Raw genomic sequence first — 23,635 nt, 5'->3', positions numbered from 1 at the left:
GCCCATCACTGAGCACATTGTAGTTATGTTGTCCAACACCAGCAGGTCCTTACAGCTTTCCAGGCAGTGTGCAAGAAAGAGGACTTGAACTGAAACAACGACCCCTTCCTTTAAATAAAAGCGTTATGAGGTATATTCTTTTGACAGACTATGGAATCTATGTTAAGTCAGTTATGAATGTAACGTGTATGGCTGCAAATAAAGAAGTAGTAATAGTGTTTCGCAATTACAGCATACCACATTTTCAGTGTTTGCAAGACTGATGTAAAGCCGCATAAGCTCTAAAAATATTGAACGGCTCTTTGGACGCGTTTTGCATTAAAAACCGACGACTTTCTTTTGTAGTGTTTACATTATCTGTGCAGAAATAGGCTAAATTGTTTAATTTTGTCTACCAGCTTTTCAATTTTAAAGATACATTAGAAATTTTGTAGACTACATATCTTTATCCAGCTGTTGGCAGCGTTTAAGGTCTCACAAAAACAAAATATGAGGGTTAAAGAGCACGTGCCATTTCTATTATCAGTAACTTTTGGAGGAATTTAAAAAAAAAAAAAAAAAAAATGCCAGGAAGAATAAAACCAACGAATCTCAGAGCAAATAAAGTCGCAGCAGGCCCTTGATGCTGAGGCCAGTTTCGGAACGCCATCGAGCCCAGGCTGAAAATCCTCGTCCTTGATCATGTTGAAGCGTCAGTAAATAGTCCTGTGTCGCCCTCTTGTGTCTGCTATGTTCAGTGCAAGCAGCAAAGGTGAGAAAATGGCGGACTGTACGTTAAACAGCTGTACATCACATTTCCTCACTCTACTTCCGCCATATCAAAAGGTAAGAGGAACCAGTTTTTCCGGTTCTTTGCTCCCTTTGAGTGCGTAGAATCTGAAACTAAAGACGATCAGGCTCATTTTACAATGAGCTGCAAATCATGTGTTGCGCACTGTACACCTGCAGTCTTTTATGCCAGTAGACCATACAAGTGGTGTCTGGCCCAGCGACAGATGAAACAAAACACTAAAAACAATCTTACTGTGCATCCCAAATGGCATTCCTGCCTGCTATCAGCACAAAGACAATGCACACAGACAAGTCTGTATAAACAACCTAGGTACTAAAGGGGGGGGAAGCAAAGCCCAATGAGAAACCACACATGACTTCGTGGAGCATCTTTATTATGCCACAAATAAAAGCCAGTAGTTCTGAAAGAGGACCTTGCGCTTTTTACTCACCAACAATGACATTCTGAAAATGGTCGAAGCTGATTGTGATATAGTATGTATGGTTGGCTGAGCAGAAACGGGAATCCGGGAGTGTGTAGCACAAAGGCGGGTTTGGAAAGTAGAGGTAAGAAATGCAGGGCAGCACAGTGGGGGGGGGGGGGGTGTTGGAGGATGAAGAATGGCAGGAAGAAACATTCAGATACCCATATGAGAGGGGAGGGGAAAATAATCAACAAAACAAAACAAAACAAAAAAAAAAAAAAGAAAACCCACACAGACATGCTGCATGACAAAACTGCTTTCCAAACAAGGGGAATGCACACCGTTCTGCTTAATATACCACATTTATTACTTTTGAACTGATTAATAGAAAGAGTGGGTCAAGACCACTCGCATCACTGTCTTTAGAAAACGGAGGAAGGAGAGAAACAAAAAGCAGCCCATAGCAACAACGAATCAACTTGTCCAATAGAAAGAAGGGAAAAAAAAAAAAGGGGGGGGGGGGTAAATTAGGTCCAAAGACTGTCAGAGGGCCCCTTTTTTTAAGACCTTAAAAATTATACAGTGGGCAAGGTTTTATCAACTTAACATTTCTTTTACTTTCGAACTCTTAAACCTCTTCCATCCCCTTCTAGATCCTCCCTACCCTACCACCCCACACACTCCATCCAACACACTGGGAAAACAAAATGAAGGGCCTTCTGAACATTTGCAGTCCTCTCAAACAAAAACATGGTAAGCGTGTAGAGAGATTCTGGAGTGAGTGTAGCTGGCATACGCCTACGATGAAAATCCACCAAGGAGGAAACTCTGCTGGGTCCCGGTTGAACATTTGAGCATCCTCAAAAGACAGATTGGGGTGGGGTGGTGGTGGGGTTACAAAGAAAATGAGACAAACAGCCCATTTTTCCACTTTGGGACACTATTATTAGTCAACACTACAATTTCTATTTGATTTGTGTGTTTGTGTGAGAATTACAGACCTGCTCTTGGACCATTTAAAAAAAAGAAAAAGAAAAAAAACAACAAGCTGATCCATTCATTTCAAAAAGGAAAAAAAGCAGCATACAAGGGGAGAAAGCATATGTAGTGGAATGGGGGAGGGCAAAAAAAAAAAAAAAATCACCTAAGGATGCTATGCATTTAGTTGTAGTCCTATGAATAATTGTTTCCTTTTCTTTTTACTACAAGTTCAAAGTAAGTCTTTAAAGTCAAAAGAAATCAAAGTCTTCATTTAGTTTCTGTCCTTTGTTAATTCTTCACCCCTATTAGAATTTCTTTAAGAGATCTGGATGTAATGACGTAATGGGGTAGAGGGCTTTAAGGGGGCCATTGCAGTCTTTGACCAAAGCACCAACTGTTACTTGACTCGTCCTTGGCGCTCCTAGAACATGAAAGGACAGCGTGTTACACACAAAGCAGAAATTACATCATACAAAATATAGGCACATTGCAATAGATCCTTCCAGTTTCTCTTGTTAAATGTGGGCATCCACTTAATACACATTTTAATAGTTTCATAAAACCACGGCTCTTGTTTGCAAACGACAACCTAAACAGCTGTGGGTTTTAAGGAGGAAAAGCTCGATAACTTAGCAGCGTTACAGGTACCAAAATATCAACTACGTAATGTATGTGAAAAATATCCAAGTGGCACAGACTCAAAGTATGAAAACAGGCTAAATTTATTCAGAATACAGTTACCTGAAGCCTGTAATGACTTCTGTTGTTTGGGTTGCTGGGATATGGCTCACTGCCTTGGACCTCCACCTGTCACAAAAGAAGCAAAAACTGAGCACAACTGAAGCACTTCAGATTGAAAGAGCCAGGTCTTTGTAGTAAGATCATTCAGTAATTTGGCCCAAAGGATTACTTGGAAACAGAGCAGATTCTGAGTGGCCTAGCTCAACAGCTAAATATCAATAACTCTATATACAGATAACAGATATTAAAATAGATAAAACCAAATGTTGTCCATCTCAAACTGACATATATAAGACAATGTACCCTAGATGAATCTTCTTCAAATGTCCATTTATCATTTTTTATTTTTCAGTAAGCAATTAATTCAGGTTTACTGTCCTCAATTAAGTGGCTCAGTTTCAAGTCTGGGTGTAAACATAACTCAAAATGAACAAATCACCACAGGTTAAAATGCTGTTTTTAAGACTTCGAACACCTGGGATAAAATTTAAAAGGTTTTCCCTTTCTTACAGAGACCACAAAAGAGCAGTTATGCTCTCAATTCATTTTTGAACAGATGTCTTGCCATCAAGCGAGGAAGGAGAAAGCCAAAATACCCAATAAAATTTAATTTAAACTACATACTGCAAATTCACCTCCACCAATAGTCGAGCTTACGTATTTGAGCATAAACATTGTGTAGACAAAGATATTCATGAAAAATATAAGTTTTTGCTTTTTTCCCCCTCTTGTTATTTTAGTTATATTTAAATCTATCCAAGCTCATAGATACTAAGTGGTAACCTCCAGGCAGCGCATTTGGGTTTTTAGCAAGCTACACGTGTTTTTCCAATCACAGCAGTTCTGAAAAATAAAATGCAAAATCATGTCAATAGATGCATCTATATAATGCCAGTGCACACCATTAAAAAATAATTAAGAGGCTAATTTAAATTAGGTTCCAGCTCAACACTGCTACGTGGGTGCTTTGTGGCCCAACAATGATGACAGATGTTAAGCATTGTGGATCTTTGTTACCAGTATCCGCTTGCCTTTTCGCCATTCATTATTCTTCTGATATCCTCTGTCTGAATAATCCACTCACCAGCCAACTGATGGAGAATCCCAAAAGCAACAATCCCCACCCTTGTGTCACACACACTTGGGGTTCAGTATAGTTCATTGAAGGCAAACTTAAAGATGACACTGAATAAAACAACTGTCCCTAGATTTGCCCAACAAATAGAAAATCAACAAGCATTTGGAGACGGGTGGGTGTAATTTCCAATACAGAGTATGCTTATGTAAATTTAAATACTGTCTCCACCTTGATACGCCCATATTTTGGATGTAATCCATTTGCCAAAGAGGAAACGCACAATTAAGATGAAATAAGGGCTGGCAGTATGGAGTCATTTCTTGCTTACTACACCAACAAGTTTTGTGTGCTTGCACCAGTCTGTGGCTTAGCTGTGATCCAGCTGACACTGGTCAAATGAGTTGACAATAGGAAAGTGGCATGAGTTGTACCCAAAGTGAGTAACATTTTCCTTCACCCGTTTTCTCAACTCCATGTGTGAGGATGGGCTCACGGGAAGAGAAACTAACAGGGGAGGCAAAATAATTACGATTAAAAATGACAAAACACATGTCTCATCTGACGGACATGAAAGCATACAAATACTTTAAGCACTCACTTCCCTCCTCCCCACCTTTTTATTTGACCCCCTTTTGAGTTTTAGTGGGAGAGGGCAGAGGTCCCATTGACATTTATCCTTCTAATAACGGACAACTAAGTAAATTTTAATCGATACATTTTACTTTTCATTTCAGTTAGCTAGAAAAGCAATGTTATGTCATATCTGGTGCTCTTCGTAACAGAGCTTATTAAAGTAACGCAGGTATTGGATTTAGTAACTGACTAAAGACAAGGTCTCTATTTTGGCATCAAGACTAACTGATCAATGTATCTGTAGTCAAAAAAGAAAAAAGAAAAAGAGTAAAACACGAAAAAAAACAAAACAAAACACACCGCTTGCTTGAAAAAGAAAGAAACCCTAGAAAAAAAAACAAACAAACCATTGAACGATCCCAGTATAAACTTAACAAATTTCCCTTTTCGGTTTGACATTTTTCCATTTTTGCTCCGCTACCTTCATGCTCAAATAAGCTAAAGAGATTATCAATATCATAAAGCAGTAAAGGGGACCACATCTCTCATAGTTTTAGCAGCACAGCAGCTTCAGCTGTGAACAAGATAACACTGATAAAGTTGCTATAATTACACAACTAAACACCATGCATGTTATCCATTTTATCTTTGTAAATGTTTTCTCTTGCTGTCCACTCTTAAAGTAGAACATTACATGTGACTGTTAACAGGTAGAACATAAAAGCTAAAGGAAAAAAAGATGACAAATTGTTCTAATCCATATAAGCACATGAAAATCAGCTCTCAGCCCATCTGTAAAGGGTTGTATTGTACCGTTTCTTTGTAATGCATAACATCAATGTTGTACAAACACATACACAGGCTTCAAACACTCCACCTTTTTTGAAGATCACACTTGTTTTTCATTCATTTGTTATGTCATTCACTTTATTCAACAGTGACTTTGTTACCTTTTTCACACACTCTTCTTCTTCCTGACGCTTCTCGTAGTGAGAAAAGTCATCGAAGATGGAAGTGGTGTGTTTATATCCAGCGATGATCTTTAGCACCTGCCTGGCCTTGTCCAGTGGCACCTCCTGTGTGTCCCGAGAGTTGGTCACTGGCTTATTTTCGTTGTTCTCCAGTCGAATGTGCCTCAGTTGACTGTTGGGAACGTCCTTAACAAAGATCCAGCGCACATCAAAACGACCCTTCCACTTGTCCTGCGACCACACGCCAGCAGACGTGTTGTAGTCCACGGGTGAGCGCATTTCTGCTACACCACAGAAGTGACCGCTCCCATTGACACTGAACAGAAGATAAAGTGGTCCTTTACCACCCAGTGAACGGTAAGCTGCATCAAGCCTCTTGTTGCCATGCTCCGTGCTGCACCAGATGTTATACTTGATGGAGCGGTGGATGTCATCCTCGGAGTAGCTCTTGATGATAAACACCCTGCCCTGCTTGGGATTCCAGTCAAAGTCCTTCGGGTTATAGTTGTTGACCATACGCAACTTCTCTAAAACTGGGTGAGGCTCCGAAGGGACCCCTGGAACCACACCCACTCCTGAAGAAGAGGGAGGTGACTGGCCTGTACCACTCCCACTCGTATCCCCAAATCCATTGGCCCTATTCCGTGGTGGGACCCAGCGGGTAGGTTGAGATTGTTGTTGCTGTTGGCTTGGTGGAGGAGGACCACCCTGGGAGAGAGGAGGCTGGGGCATCTGACCCATACCTGGCTGCCCAGTGGGTGGAAGCTGATGCTGACCCATCTGGGAAACAGGTGGAACCAGTTGTCCATTGCTCAGGGGCATTTGTGGATTCCCCACAGCAGTACTTCCAGGCTGCGGGGAAGCCTGATTGGGCGGCTGCCCGTTGCTGGGAATAGGGGGCACCTGCTGAGGAGTGGTGGCTTTAGGCATTGTGCCCTTGTTGTCCCAAGTGCCAATGTCCATGTTGTGTTTAATGGGCGGAGGAGGCAAATTAGCACCAGCCATGCCACCCTTAGTTTTAAGCTTGGGCTGGGGTTTGGCTGGTTTGCTGGCAATATCAGCCCAAGAGGCAGGCTTGGCAGGGGCAATTGAGACAGGAGGCATGCTGGGAGGTCCAACAGATGATACAGGGCCTAGTGGACCCCCACCGGGTAATCCAGAGCCAACTACTTTAGGTGCCAAGTCCCCGGTACCACCAGGAGCAGCACCACCTATCTTAAGTCCCGCCATGCCCTGGTCCAGGCTGTTCATACCAGGTGCCTTGTTAAGGGGCTCGTTGGCAGCAGGTGCAAATGGGGACTGTCCATCAATCATGGCACCTCCAAGTGAGCTGGGAGCATAGGCGTAGCTGCTGCTGTAGCCAGAGCTCTGCGGTGTCCCCGACTGTCCCTGAGAGCTGTTGTTACCCCATGCTGAGAAGTCGATGCCACTGGGGAAAAAGTTGAAGCCATGCTGACCTAGAAATGGGTTGCTCCCCAGGGGGCCTGGTTGGCCAAACATAGCGTCCGGGAGGTAGTGGGGTTCCCCATTGCTCAGCTGTCCATAGGAGGCCAGGTAAGGCATAGGAGGATCCCCACCTGTGGACCATGCTGCCTCATTCAGGGAGTAGGAAAATCCTATGGAGGGGCTGTAGTAGCTGGGCATGTACGAGTCCGACATGGCCGTATAGGCATTGCTCTAAATGGAATAGAAAAATGTGATTTAGTGACAACATGGGGAAAAATAAATAAATAAAAATAAATAAATAAATAAAAAAATTTGTGGAAAAGCACCCTAGCATTTAATTATTAAAGCAACATATTTTGTAACATTAACAGCTGAACACTCCTCTTAACATGAGCGCAACTTGTTCTTCATCCAGGGAGTGAAACCACAGTAAAAATAAGTAAAGTAATTGAACTGTCACTGCTCACCACCGATTGTGACAACAATGTAAACAATCCTCTCACTATTCCTCCTTTAAACTCATCTATAAATAAACAGAACTAAACAATGAACTGTTCCCCCACCACCATTTAGAGTGTCTTGGAAGAAGATAAGGACAGCTATTCTTCTGAGTGGACCAAAAGACAGGCTCTATTATTTTCCTCTACAGCCCACTTCACAGTGCATGTGTACGTGTGTTAGTTACTGCACAGGGAACAACCACATTTAACAAAAATTAAAGCAATAAAAAAGGTGAATAAAGAGATGCACATTAATATTCTTTGTAATCAAAACACAAAAATGTGCAAAGTAAACCTTTTTTTATAGTTTCACTTACAATTAATAATATGGCTGAAATTGGGTTTAACAGATGTGCTAAGATTACAGTACCTAGGATATATTTATTCATACATGCACGGTCATGAAACTTGTCGTGGATGCAAGCTAGAGAATATTAGCTGATCTCTACATCACCATTTTAACTTCCTTAAACCAGAATTTCAGTTAACCCTTATCAGATTTATCTGAATTTTAGTGCAATAAAACAAAAAAGATTCGTGTTCAACTAAGAACATTTAAGGATAAGCCAGTAACAGACTACTTTAAAAAAAAAAAAAAAAAAAAAAGGGAAAGATTCAGATTTAAAAAAACAAAAAAAAAAAAACAACAAAACAAAAACCTCACACACTGGGAAAACATTTACCTGTCTGGCCTGAGTATTCAGGTAAGGCTCAAATTCATCGTCATTCAAAGTATCCTTTTGGGTCACAGCTCCGTTTTGCACTGTAAATGAAACAACACTTGTGTTAACAGGCCTGTGCAACCCCAGAGGTGCAATGGGTTAGACATTATCAGGCAATTAACATCAGCACCAACGCCACTCGTTACATAACAAAACCACTCCCTGAAATTAGAACAAGGGGGAAAAAAAGCAATAATTGCTCAGTATGCTTCAGATTACATAGTATGCTCAATTATTTGAATCAGGCCCAGGAAAAATTAAATGGACTTGGAAGTAGTCAAATACTGGCATAAAAGAGCACTAAAGAAATTTAGATTCCCACAGCAATAGACACATTAAAATAATAGATAAAACCAATACTGACATCACTTCGAGAGAAAAAAAAATGCATGTTAAAATGCAGGTAGATGAGTAGTGCGTGTGAGCGAGCCCCCCCGCCCCCGCGAGTTAAAGAGCGCTCTCTGTTACAGGTGATGTTCATGTGCTGGAAAACACGAGATTGTCAGAGCTTTTCGGAGAAAGGGACAGAGAATTAAAATAAAAATTATTTGTTCAATGTGTTTATTCAACATTATAGACTGACAGCATAATGATGGGAAAGCGCGAGGGCCTTTCTGACACAGGAAAAGCATGTCGGAAGACGTGTCATTTTGGTTAACCTAGCAACCAGCTAACATTAGCACGCTAGCGTCTCCATGTTAACGAGCGCCAAGAGTCCTTTCAACTTGACGGAGTTGGCTAACATTAGCCAGGTCGCCAGCGTGCTATAGGGTGGCACCTGTAGCCCTAATATTGCAAAAGAAATTTCATAATGTCTGATAATTAAAGACACTGAGCAGTAAGGTGTTTTCCACGCAACTATGGGTGATAAAAGGCATTAAAAGTAGAACCAGGAAAAGGATGCTCATGTGTATCATGCTGCCATTTAAAGTTAGCCACTCTGGAGACAGCTAGCCTGAAGCTACCTGTGGGAACCTGTGCGATTTCTGGGATGTAAAGGACACTTAAAATTGCTTTGTTTAAAGCCTGAAAAATCCCAACCTGAAACACAGTATCATTAGGCGTTTCACTCAAGTGATAAATTATATGAAAACCTTTAAATCGTGTACACAGAGGCCCATTCTACCCGAGCAGCTAGGAAGCCAGCTATCGCGTTCGCGCACGCAAGATTTTCTAAAGCGAAAGGTACATAAAAAGATTCGCACTCTCTCAAACCCAAGTCGACAATGTTAGATAATATTTGGTCTTACCTTTATTAGCTTGGCCTTTCGGTCTCTGGATTGGGTCCAGGTGATTCATGAAGGTTTGATTTATGAGAAGAGAGGAAGGGGAAAAAATAGATGAAGAGATATATTTTCAGCAGTCAGTTCCTTTAGCAGGTGGTCAGGCCTACTGCACTACGGAGCCGCTGCCTCTGAGCTAAGCTATCCTCGCTAGCCCGTCGCGATGCTGAGAAATTTGGCCCCCGTAAATGTTCAGAAAATACCTCTCTTTACCTGTTCAAGAAGACTGCTGGCTGACATGTCTTTCCCCCCCCGGAGCCTGTGTAACTGTATTTACTCCTAAATAAAAGCGGCAGGGTAAAATAATTATCAAGCTATTGAAGCGTTTCAGCCAAGCACCCTTATCTCTCTACAGAACCTGGTTCTACACAATGGCGGGCTGCAGTTTGCTTGACAGACTCCTCAACATGGCTGGGCGGCCCTCGTCAACCCACGATGGTATTTATTTACAAAAAACGTGCGCCCCCCATTGGTGTGGAGGAGCCAGGGTGATGTTAGAGGCTATTATTTTCATTATAAAACATCAACATCTGAAAGATATTTGAGATATAAATTTCTTATAAAACCACTGTAGGATGTAGAATACAACATAACAATATACAATATAACATAAATATGTTATTTATGTTTCATATATATGTGCTTGATGGTTGCTGAATGTGTGGTGCTATGACAACAATTTTCCTCTGGGATTGATCAAGTCTCTCTGATTCTGATTCTGATAAACAAAACCACATCAGGAAATCAGGATTTCTAATCTAAAAATCCTAAAAACTAATCTGTTATATAACTGTTACTTACCCAGGAATTTATTTTCAAAATTCACTGCTGAAACAGTTGCACCTTTAAATCATTTTCATGCTGTTTTTGCACTGCTTTCCAAATCAGTAGAGCAGAAGGTTGCCCCAGAGTGAATGTTGTAGGTTGCAAAATTACGTGTTTCTTCAGAGAAGCCCCCAGCCTGCCCCAGGGGAGCTGCTGTGTGAGCTACAAGCTTGTGAAGTCTGTGATTGTACAGGTTGGAGGTATGAATGAATGCAGTGCCGATTCTAGAGTCTATAGTGGCCTTAGGCAAAAATTCACAGGTGGCCCCTTCAACCACCATTCATTAAAATTATGGTTTAAAAAAATCTGACATCATTAAAAGAAATTTCGCACTCACTGTCACAGCCACCACAGCTGGACACCCTTGGCTGCTCTGCTAGCTTAGCTAAATAATATTAAATGTCAAAGAGACTAAAATAAATACTGTGACGTTAGTGGGTAGCAAGTATTTCTCACCCAAAAGTTAAGGCTAATCTGGCAGCAGTTTAGTTATTTAATATTGTACAGTACCAATCAAAAATTTAAGACCACTTAAAAAATGGCAAAAAATCACATTTTACTTGATTGGATCTTATAAAAAGGTTCCAAGTAGAGCTTCAACTTGCAACAAGAAGAAATGGGAGTGAAAAAAGAGAGAAAAAACATGTTTTTTTAGCATGCAGTTTATTGAAAACAGCGCTTAAACAGAAACAGGCTGTTTTACAGCTGATCAAAAGTTTAAGACCACATGCCTTTAAAGGCTAAATCTGTGCAAAAAATGTGGATTCATTGTCATTTTCTGTCAGATAGTCACCCTGTCATGACTTTCTGATGGCAAAGGCAAAAAAAAACCTCTCCCTTTTTGGTTGGGTTGTTGAACTGCATAAACAGGATCTCTCGCCGTGCGCCATTGCTGCTGAGGTGGGATGCAGTAAGACATTTGGAATTTCTTAAATGATCCTGAGAGTTAGGGAACAAAAACGTCAAGTGGAAGACCCACAAAAATTTCACCAACACTCAGCTGGAGGATCCAGTTGCCTGTCTGTCAAGACACTGGATGATTCTCAACCCAAATCAAGGCTGTTACTGGTGCCGACTGCAGCTCCATAACCATCAGACATCAGAGACTGAAGAGCTTCAAAAACAAAAAAATGTCTTCAAAGGGCTCATCTCCTTGAAAGCCACAAAACTGACTGTTTGGACTTTGCAAGAGAACACCAAACATGTGACATTGAAAGTGGAAGAAAGTTTTATTCTCTGATGAGAAAAATTTAACCTTGATGGTTTCCAACGTTGCAGATCCCACCTGAGATGTTTTCTACGCGGCACAGTGGAGAGGGTGCCATAATGGTTTGGGGTGCTTTTTCCTTCAGTGGAACAATGGCGCTTCAGGAGGTGCAGGGGTGTCAAACGGCTGCTGGCTATGTCCAGATGTTGCAGAGAGCATCCCTCATGACTGAGGACCCTTGTCTGTGTGGTAACGACTGGGTTTTTCAACTGAACAACGCTACAGTACACAATGCCATTTTGCCATTTTTCATGTGATCTTAAACTTTGGATCGGGACTGTATGTAATTGTTGCTATCTGCTGCACTCACTGCTGTTTTTCTTTCGTCGCTACAAAACTACACTGCTGTTTTATTGATTTGTGGTAATCTGAATCACACAGGCTACTTGGAACAGCGTGAGTGGAGTCAAGTGTGGCTCCACTATTGTCATTGCAAACTTTGCATACTGCTACTACTGTATTTTAAAGTTTGTCGGTCCTTGGGGACGCACAGACCCCTGGGCACTTAGCGATTGCCTAGTTTGCCTGGTTGTAAGCTGAGCCTCTGAATGAATGAATGTACTTTGTGAGTACTGAGTACTGTGTGAATGTATTTTTTGGGGCATGCAAAGACAGCTGAAACTCTTTGGAACTTCCCTAAATAAACCAAAACTTTGATTTCCTCTGACAAAAACCAAATCATCCAGTTGTCCATCATTTGCAGACACTATTTAGTTTTCTAGGTCTTTATCACCCACTAGTGTTGTTTCAGAGGATAATACTCCAACACTAGTACTTGCTATTTCATGCTCTTTCCACAAGATGGACACCTAGACACAATCCTGAATTTTCAATTTAACTTTTAAAATCAAGTTGTTTTTTTTTTCTTGTGTGTGGCAAGGCCAAGAAATCCAATTATCACAAATGATCCTCCACTTATTTTCCCATGAGTTCCATTATAAAGGAACTCTGCTCACTTACACGAGTATAAAAAGCATTTCACAAGAAGATCCTTTTCTTGAAGTTAACTTTTTCTTTATGTGTTTATCATGTGTTTGATTTTGACCATGCAAGACTCAGTGACACTAATTACAAATGTGTCTATATTGATATTGCCTCAGCTTGTAAGTCATCCTTTATAAACTTATTAAGAATACACCCACTCATTCAAAGACCCAGAGTCATTTTCATCTCAAGACCAACTTTTAATATATTTTAACAAACTGTAATCTTCCAAAACATGTGGTATTATATACAGTCATTTATGTCACCAGCTTCTAGCCTCTGTAATATTTAGTTTGTAATAGTTAACATCATGCAGGGCACTTGAGTGAAATGGTGACCCCCTCCACCCCAATCTACTGTACGTGGCATGTGACTAAATTGCACCTAAGAAGGCACGATACAGGGCCAGGAATAACCCCATCTTTGCAGCTCAGACAATGTCAGCGATGGTCCAAGAGCAGCGTAAAAGCCATTACTCCAGAGATGAAGTAACGCAGATAAGTGTTGAAGAATGGAAAATATAGCAGACTTAACGAAGAACAAATGCAAATAGGGATGACAAACCAGTAGCAGTGACAAGACATTTGACTTGTGAAACATGCCTAGGACAGTAGAATGGCATGCATGTCTCATATTCCACCTTTCATCTCTCAATCATTTTTGGGTGCTTGACTTTTTTTCCCCTGGGGCTTGTTGACTGCTGTGGATTGGACAGGTGGCATAGCATGGCAAAGAGCTGGCTGCTTACCAGCCAATAAAAATAGCTGTGGTCTCCATGATGTCACCGGTGAGTAAATCATAGCTTCTGAGAGTAGGAAGAGAGAGACATAAAATGATTAAATAACTGCTAATCTCTGTTTTGCATGTTTGCACGAGATTTTTTTTTTCAAGAATTTCTCTTGAAAGTTTGTCTTGTTGTTTTTCGACCTAATTTGTCTAAGTTTGTGTCAGTCTCTGCATGTACTCTTTATGAATTTGGCACGTCTGCATTTTCAGATTCACGTGTAAACACTGAGAACGATGTTAAACCGAGCACAAGGAAAGACTGTTGCATTACTCATGCCTACCATCCGCAACACTGCCATCTTGAGCCAGTCACACTGGCTGCAGTTGCCAGAAAGGGTGTACAAACTAAAGCCGGAGTCTGATCTCACTCCCATACCTGTCATTCTAAAGCCACAACACTATGCTGCTGATGAGGAACCTGATCTGTCGTAAATCTTCCCTGTTTGACCATGTGACACGACAAATTTCTGATTCTGCCCTCTGTCCACCCTCGCATCTCTTTCCCCCCCACCCCCTTGCCACCAGCATTGCCCTTCTAACTGCAGGCCTTGCTGGCACCCTGAAGCAGGAATGTCAGGCAGTAAGGTGACAATCCCACATGCTCAGATGAGAGGTCCTGTGTGCATCTTTCTTGTGTCTGTATGTTTTCTTTTGGCCTTACTGTATATCTGTGTGTGCTTTTCAACGAGTTTGTAATTTTGTATTTTTGTGTGCCTCATTCCGATGACCAATGCAGTTATGTGGCGGCAAAATTGTCTCAGCAATAGGATGTTAGCAATGTAGCACTTGTCAGGCTCTCTGAGGATGCTGTTAATTCACATTCTACCCATTTAATAAGGTTAGCCTCCAATACAGTGGGAATTGAGTATATTTAGCTAGGGAGCACATTGCTTGTTGTATGATTGACTCCCCAGCAATAGTGAAATTTTATTTTCTGTCAGTGTATTACAGATCTGTTTAATAAATATATTCTAAAAAAGCCTTTTAAATCTGTCTGTGTACTTCTAAATAACCAGCGATTTTGCATATTTAAGAGCATTGATTCTAAAAATAAACCAAAACATTATTGCTGATTTCTTTGCAAATCAAACCTTGGTTTTAAATTTGTGAAAGCGTTTTTCCCAGCCCTCAACAGTACTGGTGTTATTGCATGGTTGCTTGCTCAAGAAGGTAATTCTTGTAAATTAGTGCTGGAAGGAGCAACAGCTCCCTGATTGTGTTATTACCTGAAAATGGATATCATTTTGGGGCGTGGCAGTTGTGTAATATGATGATGATTATCTATTGTACCTTCTAAATTATTTCTTAAATATTTCAAGAAATACAGAAAAATTTGCTGTAAACATTGAATTGTAATGTACAACTTAAGACCAAAAAATTGTTGACAGACTGAGATGCATTTAGGCGACAGAATTGATTTTTTTTTTAACTTGTAGGCTCCTGAAACCATAGACTTCCTCAAATAAAATACATTCTATATTCACTGTAAACACTGCTGTGGAAAATGGCGATTAATGCCAAATGCATGTGATTTCTACTGAAACGGTAAATTTGTGCATGTTTCTTAACTTTTGTTAACTAACTTGTAGATTCAAACTCTGGAAACTTGGGCCTTGGTGGTCCGCGGAGACAAAGCGGAGGTTGTTTGACGAAGAAAATAGCTGCACACATGCACATTCTATCACAGAGGATTTATCACCAACATTTGTGTAGAAGGTTGAATGAGCCAGACCTGTCCATATGTGGCCCTTTGTATGTATGCATGTGTGAGTGTGTGTGTGTGCCTGGGTGTCTGTGTTTCTGATGACACTTGGTGATGATTTTGAACAGCTGAGATGAGTTTGTGAACTGGACAACGGGGCAGCTGTACATCTCTGTCTTGGACATATACACACACACGTACGCGCACACACAGGCACACATACTCACTGAAGCATATAAACAACAGTGGAATCCTGAGGGGCCGACCCCCTCGGGACCAAGCCACTCTGAGACCTTAATAAAGGACTTGTTGTTTCAGGAGGTAGGTTATATGGTTTCAGGTTCATATTGCAAGCCCCACTTTACAGACCATCACCATATGCTTACTGATCACATTTTCCTCAGTGGCATTTACATCTTAATAAACTTTATATTCCTTTTGACAGTTTAACTTCAGTGATCTTTAAAAAGACAGTGGTACACGGAGCATTCACAATTATTTCTTTAATGTTCTCAGGTATTTCTAGCACAGAGTATAAACTATTAATGGTGGTGTTGCAATTTGAATAGTGGTCTAAATAAAACCTGGTTGCCATTACTACCTCAGCCGGCCCGCAAATCTCAGCCAATGCAAGACTTTGCCTGGTCAGACCTCTTTTAAGAGAGGCGGGGCTTAAATGTGCTGAGGGGTCACAAGGAATGATGTAACCTGTGTTTATTTTCAGCCTATACACGTAAATGTAGACACCACCAAACACATTTCCCCTCAGAAACACACACAAGATAAATTAAAGATGTGTGCACACTGTTCTTCCCATGCATAGAGTTTGGCATACACTATTAAATATCACTGACAAAAACAAATGAAGCAGCTGACTAAATTTTGGACTTTGGGACCAATGCCATGTTCTTGCAGGCTGACTGTCTCTCTCGCTGTCTTCCTAGTTTGGTCACTTGATGACAAATGTGGCCACATGTATGTGTGCACACACACTCAGCAGCACTCTCTTATACACGCAATCGCAAATGTGCACAGGGGTTGGCTATGGCTGGGGAAGACAGGGTGATTAAATAGAGATAAGGTGTGTGTATCACTAGGGAAGACAAGTGGAGGGGTGGGGGGAGCAGAGACAGAAAGAGTTACAGAGACAGAGAAATTTAGTCATGGCCATTAATACTAATAGTGGCCTCCCTTCCCTTCCGTCAGCTGCAGCTGTTGATCACGCTGGTGTAACAGTGAGCTTTCTAGCATTGCATCACTCTCTTTCTCCTTGACTCCTGTGGCGTCCTGCATTACATTACCCTGCATGCACATGGATCTGGTAGCCCTTATTCCACAACTTACTGCAAGGGCAATGCACTGGAAGCAGGGCTAATGCCCAAATAAGGTTATTAAAATACTTACGTGGCTTAGAAAGTAAGATTCTGTTGCTGTCTTGGGATTATATACAATGCTGTGCCGCGCATTATAGAGAATTATATCACACAGCTTTGAAATAATAATGATTAAAAGCTGATAGAAAAAGAGAAAACTTACATATTTAAGCATATCCACTGCTATTTGAGAGCATACTTGATTAACTAGCATGCCAATAACCTGCTACCAGTTATTCACAGTATGTATGATGTATGCATAGCAAGATGTTGGTCATGTTCTGCATCTAGAGAACGCAGCAAAGGAACGATGTAACTTCCAGAGGAGCTCGTCCACTAGCATACATCAGAGACATTCCACCTCATCTGACACTCGTCCATGGAATTCTGCGAACTTTCCACACTATTCTCCCAGGCATTCTGAAGTGCCTGTCAAAAAGACTGGCATGCCTAAACATCAGGCACCCGTAAACACTTAAAACAAGCAAAAGAGGCTGCACTATTGGAAAAAGTGTTCTTCACATTGAATGGTTGTTGTTTTGAAATCCGTGTTTCTGTGGTGCTTGTGATTGTCACTGTTTGTGTTAGTGTGTGTGAAAATATCTTTTTATTTGCACTTCTGATAGGTGATAATTTGTCATAGATTTGTGCAGAGTCCCTTTCTCCTTTATGCTGGTATGACCAGTGTATGCAACCTATAGTTGACACCTATGTGTCATTCTCGGAACCCACTAAATACTTCAGATGACTTGAGGGTTTACTTGGCAACCGATAGCTGTTTTAAGACCATGGATACACTTTCGACCTGGACTGAACACAAAGTTTTTAAGTATCCAAAGTACATGGAGACGAATAAAAAGTCGCTGAACCACGTGTATCATGTGCTCATTGTTGTGTGGCCAGTTATAAAGCTCAGTGACTTCATCCAAATCTATTTGTGTAACTAGATGACATTCTATTTAACCCTTTTTTTTCTACACCAGGATTACGATGGTCTGGAGTCATAATGATTTACTGTGTGCTTACAGCTTTTCTAGAATACACTCTTGCCCACTCTTTCAATTTTATATTCACAAATATTGACATAATTTACGCCTATATGTTTTAAATGAGCTTTTACACGATTACACCCATCAGGCAGTTAATTTCAGTAGTGTGTCAAATTTGCTCGAAAGCGATCTGTTATAGATGTTATGCCAGTGGGAGTCTTAATGTCGGTGATGTGGGGTGTTGAGAGCTGGTAAAGGTGGGAGGGGTTGACACAAAGATGTACAGGACAGGACACCCTCATGCTTGCTCCATAAACCTCACCACATTTTGGTACCGCAGCTGTGTGGCGCACGCAATGAAAGCGGAGAGGTGCGCTCCTCCTGGAGTGACTATGCCGAGCCTGGAACGGGCTTTTGTGCACTGATCGGCGACTAAGAAGCTCATTTCTCTCCGACATAAACGGAATGTTGACGCTCTCTCTCTCACTAAGGTCGGTTTCAACAGAGCATTGAAGACATCGCTCATTTACCATGAGCTGTTTGGATGTTATGTACCCAGCCTATGGACATTACGCATCGTACGCACCGACTGCTCCCGCTTTTATCAGTAACTTCCAGGTAAGAAATGAGCACATGTGGAAACGTTCTTGTGATAACTCTCATCTCAAGTATTGGAGCCTGTTGTGCTAGTTAACAGATATGCTAATTTATGCAGCTTGTGCGTAAAAGCAAACAACCCGATTCAAAAAGTTATTTATTTGTTTAAGTTTGTGATTTAAGAATTAGTTTGATTTATTGAGATTTTTTCTTTATATCTGTACATGTCACACCAAGCACAGAAGTCACTCTGCACCCACTAATTAGCGCACAGCAGCTCGCACGCACACACAGATTACACATACCAGTGCTGCCTCATACAAAGAAGAGCATCGTGTCAAAATGTCTCATAGTCAGCTCCAGAACTGTCTTCTGCAACACCTGTTTCAACTCTCTCCCTGTTCTTCCTCTCCCTGCCCTCTAACACCGCGCCAGGCTGCCACAGGTCTAAATTGCACTTCATCTCATTGCCGGGATTTTATGGACACTCCCAACGGCCCCGAGGGGATGTCTGGGGGCCCAGGCACTGGAGGATCAACTTCCTCCTCTGCTTCATCCAGCTCTTCTTCCTCCTATACTCCTGCGGCTTCAAGACCAGAAGAAGGCCCCAAAGAGAAGCAGGAAGCTCCCGAGGCAGAATACCTGACTTCTCGCTGTGTCCTCTTCACCTACTACCAGGGAGACATCAGCAGCGTTGTGGATGAGCACTTCTCCAGAGCCCTCAGCTCCTATATGGATGGTGAGGGCAAACGTCGAGCACCAGAACATCGGGGAACAGGTAAATTTCATTGCGCATGCAGAAAGATTATTTGACTCAAATAAAGGTCCTTGTACCAGCAATACAAAGTCATAGTGAATGTTTGGTGTTCTTAAAGAAACTGAAAACAAAAAACAAAAGATTTCAAGATGTATTTATAAAAATCAAATTTGTGCAGTATATGCACAAAAATAAAGCAACACCAATCAATTTTATCAAATCTTTAATAGACTAATTTATTCTAGGCGTGTTTACATGACGATTGTTGGGTTTCTCCTAACTAAATCCTTCTCCTCCCATGTATTTAGGGAAGCACAGGTGGCATATTTGTCACAGTTGAGATATATTGCATGAGATTTTGAGGCCACACATGCTGAACTGACAGGGAGCGCAGCAGAGTGTCACACAGGTAATTTGGTCAGTTGAAGGGCTCATTTGTTCAAAAAGTTGTCCCTGGAAAGGTCGGGGCATCGGGTCAGGAAGGTTAGGAGCAGTTGGAAGTCAAATGGGTCTACTTTGACTCTTCCAGGCTAAAAGGTTTAAAAAAGACACAAGAGAGTCAGCGTGCATTGTTGGTTTTGTCTGTGAAAATCCCCAAATCAGACCTAGCTATAGTCAGATTTCTAATATCTGCCTCCCGGGTCTAAATATGACTCTGTGATTGCAGTATGTTTTGGCAACTTTATCTCCACGAAACGCTATGGATTTATGAGTTTATTGTGGCTTATGTTAATACCAAGTACAGATAATCCATAACTATCATCCAGAGAATCCTATAAAAGCTCAAATTAGTGTTAAGTAAAGATGTTCCTTTCCTCTTTTTACAATTTTAAATCTGATTGCACCAGGATGTAAAGTAAACAAAAATGTCGAAATGAATATTTTAAAGATGCCAGTGTTCTTTTTTGCTGCCAGCTTGACGATATCCCTTGGATATCCATGTAGGGCCTAAAGCGTCTACTCACTCTGTTGCTCTGTCGGTTTTAGTCTCTTTCCTTGTTGAGTCGGACGTCTTCATTTCAGCACCAGTGCACGCTCCCTGCCTCACAACAGATGCTATGTTTATACATGACCGTAAGCGCACAGCCTCGCTGCGGTATCCCCTTCAAACGTCTCCATGGCTGCCATTCTGTCTCTTGCTCCAGCTCTTGCCCCACAATGGTTGCTCAGTCAGTTGCCCACCTGCCAGTCAGATTTATATAAGTTGCGGTCATTGTGATATGGGCAGTGGGAAACGCTGCCTCTTGGGGGGATGCATAGGGCATTTTTTTTCATATAACTATCCCATGGGAAAATTATACTGCTAAAAACATATAATGGCTTGCTGACATTCTGTCAAGGGCGAGGAGGGTGGGGGAGCAGAGAAAACAACAGGTGGGGGTGCAGGAGACAGAAGAGAGGGTTGGCGGGTGCTAGAACGGGGCTAGAATTGCTTTTTGAGTGTGTGTGTGTGTCTGTGTCGGCTTGAGTGTGTTGTGAGACTTTCAAAAGTAGTGAGCTGACAGGAGAGTGAGAGATGTCACCACAGCAAGTGATTTAAGACCCTGTGAGTCTTGGGCTCGTTCCAGGTCAGAGCGCCTGCCTTATATAGAATTCCAGGGTATAGGGACATCGCGCTTTCTACCTTTCTCTTTAGCGCTCACTCCCCTCTGTCTGCTCGAACGTGGTTGTGTTTATTTCTGTGTCTTGTTGGGGCTAGGACGGTGTGACAGTATGATCCAATGGGGAAGATATCTGGGCCAGAGGGTGTAGCAGTCATGTGAGTGACATCTATGTTTTAGTATGTGTTGCTCCTCCTGCACAGCTCCAGCCTTTCCATTTGCTTCTATAAATCAATTCAATTCACTACGCAGTTGTGCAACAGTTCATGACTTGGCCGAAGTTTGACTGTTGTGCCTCCTCCTACCTCTTCTCTCCCACCTCTTCCCTTATTAGATACCCCGTCGCCTAGCAGTAGACGAAGCTTCCCCCCATCCTTCTGGGACAGTAACTACTCCTCGCCTCAGAGTCGCTCCCACTGTGAGACCGGTGCACCTTCCTATTCCATGGACCCGTACGCATCAGGGCTACACCCCAGCCTGCAGCACCCACACGCTCATCCTCATCCACACGCTCATCCACACTCCCACCCTCACCCACCAGAAAGCTGGGGATATCCTCAGGCCCAAGCCTACGGCCCCCCACGGCCTCTCCATGAACTTTATTCACCTTCGGCTTTGGAGCCCCACTATGGGCCCCTACTCATGCCTACCGTGAGGCCACCACATCTTCCCACCTTGCCAAGCCACTATGAAGTGAGCAAGCTGGAGCCCGCTACCTCATGGCCCAGTTTGCTCCCCCCAGGAGATGTCAGCCAGACCCTGGCCCTCAACATGGATGCAGGTAACCACTCAACCATGTGAGGCTTTTGGATGGTACAGTGCAGTTTTTGTGCAAGATTGAACTTTCATCCCTTTAAATTTAGCAACACAACACACCAAGCAATCCTGACTTTAAAATATCAAAGATTCATGAATAATATACAGTCAAATAACCATTTACACAAACACCCACACTCTGTTGCACACTGCTATACCAGCTTTCAGCCCCTGTAATGCTCTATATATGAAAACAAATGATCAGATGCAAACATATATACGCTCAGGAAGTTAAATAACTCAGTCACCATTATAGACACTCCCACGCATGCAGACACACTCACAAATGCACACAACACATCATAATCATCACAGGAGCCCCGCCACCCCACAAAAACAGGATGTTTGGCACAAGTAGACTCCATGACAACCTGTGTTCTGTGTTCACCATTGTCCTCCTCATTGTATCCTTTTCTTTTTTTCCCCTCAGGTCTCCAGCAGCACAAGAAAGGCAAGGAGCTCTACTGGTTCTAACGAGCCCTTCAGTCACAGTGACCAGCCATTACCAGATCCAATTAGTCCCTGGACCTACTTTGCTATTGTCGCAGCAGGTCCCTTTATCCCCCGCCCCCCTCCACCATACACACTTTGCATCCCCATCTACCCACCCCCTTCACTCTGTTTCTAGCCTCCCCTGCCAGTATACAGCCTTGCTCCAGGTCGACATGTGTGCACCATGGAGATAAAGCAAAGCGAAAGAGGGAGCGAGAGAGGGAGAGTGTCCGAACTGTCTGTAATCTGTGCTGTTGCTCTCTTTTTCTCAGCTCTTTTGGTCTCCCTCTGCTGTCACTGCACAGACCTTGGCAAGGTGGGAGCCACAGTGACCTGTTTGGACTGAGAAAGACAGGATCACAACAGACTTCTTTTTTTTTTTTTTGCAGAGGACAGAGAGATGGAAGGATGAATGGAGGGACAGAGGGATGAATAGCAGAGAGTAGGGATTTCCTCCAATGTCCCTGGTTATCTCTGTCTCATGCTCTGTGTTGGTACAGTGGTTTTCATTATCCACTTATCTGCATTTCACAAATGCAACATTCAGTGATAAACAAGAGCAGCAATTATGGCAGTTTAAGCTCTGTGACTGTTATCATGAGGCCTTTTGTGTTTGTTATTATATAATACTGCTCTCTGAAATAAAGTGTTTATATTTATTGGTGTTTATGTGCATTTCTAAAATATTAGGTTGGCCAGTGTTCTGAATTTTTTTGTGTCAAGCTGATTGTGCTTTATATATATATATATATATTTTAAAAGAGGTGATAAAGCTGACCATACCAGATCTATCATCTATCTTATGTGGAGAATATCTCTCGCATCTACCACGATTTGTTTGCTCAGAACTATCAGGTAAAACTGAACTTTCAATTTGATGCTGTTCCATTTTAGTCCTTTTGTTCTCTGTCATTCGTGGAAATTTTGAATTTTGGCTTTCTTAATATTTGTGGGATTATTTTTTCGGTGTGCTCATTTTTTCGTGTCCAAGAATGTGATGTCAATAAATATTTTTATGGTTCATTGTCACATCTCATAAATGTTTACCTTGAACGATGTTAGCAACATGAATATAAGAGAGTAATATTTCTAGATAATAAATACTAATATTAGCCTGAAGAAATTTGGCTCCATGGGAAGACTCCAGGTGTCAGGTAACATATCTGTGATGAAGGCTTTTCGGTCTGTTTCTAATTTTGCACACTTGTTGGGTGCCCTGACATTTTCATAGCTGTCTGATTCCCAGATACAGTAGCAGAGCCAGATGTGATCAAGGTTACGCTGTGCACCTCGTCTTATTTAAAAGGCCTTCCATTTGAATTCCTGCTTGCATTCACACTTTGTCACCTATAAAGTGGGAATGAGTGGCAAATGCCAGCCACGTGTAACCAGAGAAGAAGCAAGCCATCCCAGCTATGCACCAAATGTTGCTGTGTTATTGATCTGATAATCAGATTATGCCCTAAGGTATGCCAGTCTTGGCCACCGTCACAATTTAGTGGCTGTTATGTGTGACCCCTCGCCCCCTTAAGAGAGCAGCCAACTATGTGATTGGCTTTAATCTGAGGAAACATGTAGAGTAATAAAATTAAAAGAGTTTACCAGGGATAGCTTTCCTGTCAGCTTCCCATTCCAACCACCTTACAGCCTTTTCATGCTAGTATTGTTGCTGGCACTAGCCTCTTTTTTTTTTACCCTCCAGGATCTAATCCATAGTAAGTGTGCAGCCACAGATATTGTCACATTACAGTACATGGCTGTCAATAAATCCCACATAATGTGAAGCAGCACATTCAAGTGTAGTTTGTATGAGGAAGGCATAAATTGACTCACTATGGATAACACCAAGATTAAAATTAAAATTGATTTAACCTAAAGTTGTAGCTTAATTTGATTAATTACTGATTCGTTAGTTTTATTACTAACAGAAAGTGGATTTGGTTTGGTGGTTTCCA

At 41.8% G+C, this 23,635-nt stretch overlaps 2 protein-coding genes and 1 long non-coding RNA gene across 3 annotated transcripts; 1 reads left to right on the top strand and 2 right to left on the bottom strand.

Annotated features, from left to right (window-relative positions):
* Window positions 1–1,539: 1,539 nt before the first annotated feature.
* ythdf2 (YTH N6-methyladenosine RNA binding protein F2) lies at window positions 1,540–9,895 on the bottom strand. The gene is made up of 6 exons (XM_080294204.1): window positions 9,705–9,895; window positions 9,459–9,483; window positions 8,170–8,249; window positions 5,520–7,217; window positions 2,919–2,984; window positions 1,540–2,598 (listed from the first exon to the last, which is right to left on the bottom strand). The coding sequence occupies exons 1-6, from the start codon at window positions 9,729–9,731 to the stop codon at window positions 2,575–2,577; spliced, it is 1,920 nt and encodes a 639-aa protein (XP_080150330.1). The 5' UTR covers window positions 9,732–9,895; the 3' UTR covers window positions 1,540–2,574.
* Window positions 9,896–17,724: 7,829 nt separating this feature from the next.
* Window positions 17,725–22,701, top strand: vgll2b (vestigial-like family member 2b). Its single transcript, XM_080293839.1, has 4 exons — window positions 17,725–18,035; window positions 18,450–18,792; window positions 20,707–21,153; window positions 21,619–22,701. The coding sequence occupies exons 1-4, from the start codon at window positions 17,949–17,951 to the stop codon at window positions 21,660–21,662; spliced, it is 921 nt and encodes a 306-aa protein (XP_080149965.1). The 5' UTR covers window positions 17,725–17,948; the 3' UTR covers window positions 21,663–22,701.
* LOC145422435 (uncharacterized) lies at window positions 18,978–19,988 on the bottom strand. Its single transcript, XR_013903720.1, has 2 exons — window positions 19,737–19,988; window positions 18,978–19,301 (listed from the first exon to the last, which is right to left on the bottom strand). It is a non-coding gene; the product is annotated as an uncharacterized LOC145422435 (long non-coding RNA).
* Window positions 22,702–23,635: the final 934 nt, after the last annotated feature.

This window comes from Astatotilapia calliptera, chromosome 19 (genome assembly GCF_964374335.1).
Source record: "Astatotilapia calliptera chromosome 19, fAstCal68.1, whole genome shotgun sequence".
NCBI classification, from domain to species: Eukaryota; Metazoa; Chordata; class Actinopteri; order Cichliformes; family Cichlidae; genus Astatotilapia; species Astatotilapia calliptera.
Note: the sequence above shows the minus strand (reverse complement) of the source record. Positions and strands in the feature narration are given on the sequence as shown.

Coding starts and splice junctions, on each gene's coding strand:
- ythdf2 (XM_080294204.1), bottom strand. CDS start 9,731: ATGTCAGCCAGCAGTCTTCTTGAACAG. Junction 2,985..5,519: donor AAGAAGAGTGTGTGAAAAAG/GTAACAAAGTCA, acceptor CTTTTGTGACAG/GTGGAGGTCCAAGGCAGTGA. Junction 2,599..2,918: donor GAAGTCATTACAGGCTTCAG/GTAACTGTATTC, acceptor TTCATGTTCTAG/GAGCGCCAAGGACGAGTCAA.
- vgll2b (XM_080293839.1), top strand. CDS start 17,949: ATGAGCTGTTTGGATGTTATGTACCCAGCCTATGGACATTACGCATCG. Junction 18,036..18,449: donor CTTTTATCAGTAACTTCCAG/GTAAGAAATGAG, acceptor ACACCGCGCCAG/GCTGCCACAGGTCTAAATTG. Junction 18,793..20,706: donor ACCAGAACATCGGGGAACAG/GTAAATTTCATT, acceptor TTCCCTTATTAG/ATACCCCGTCGCCTAGCAGT.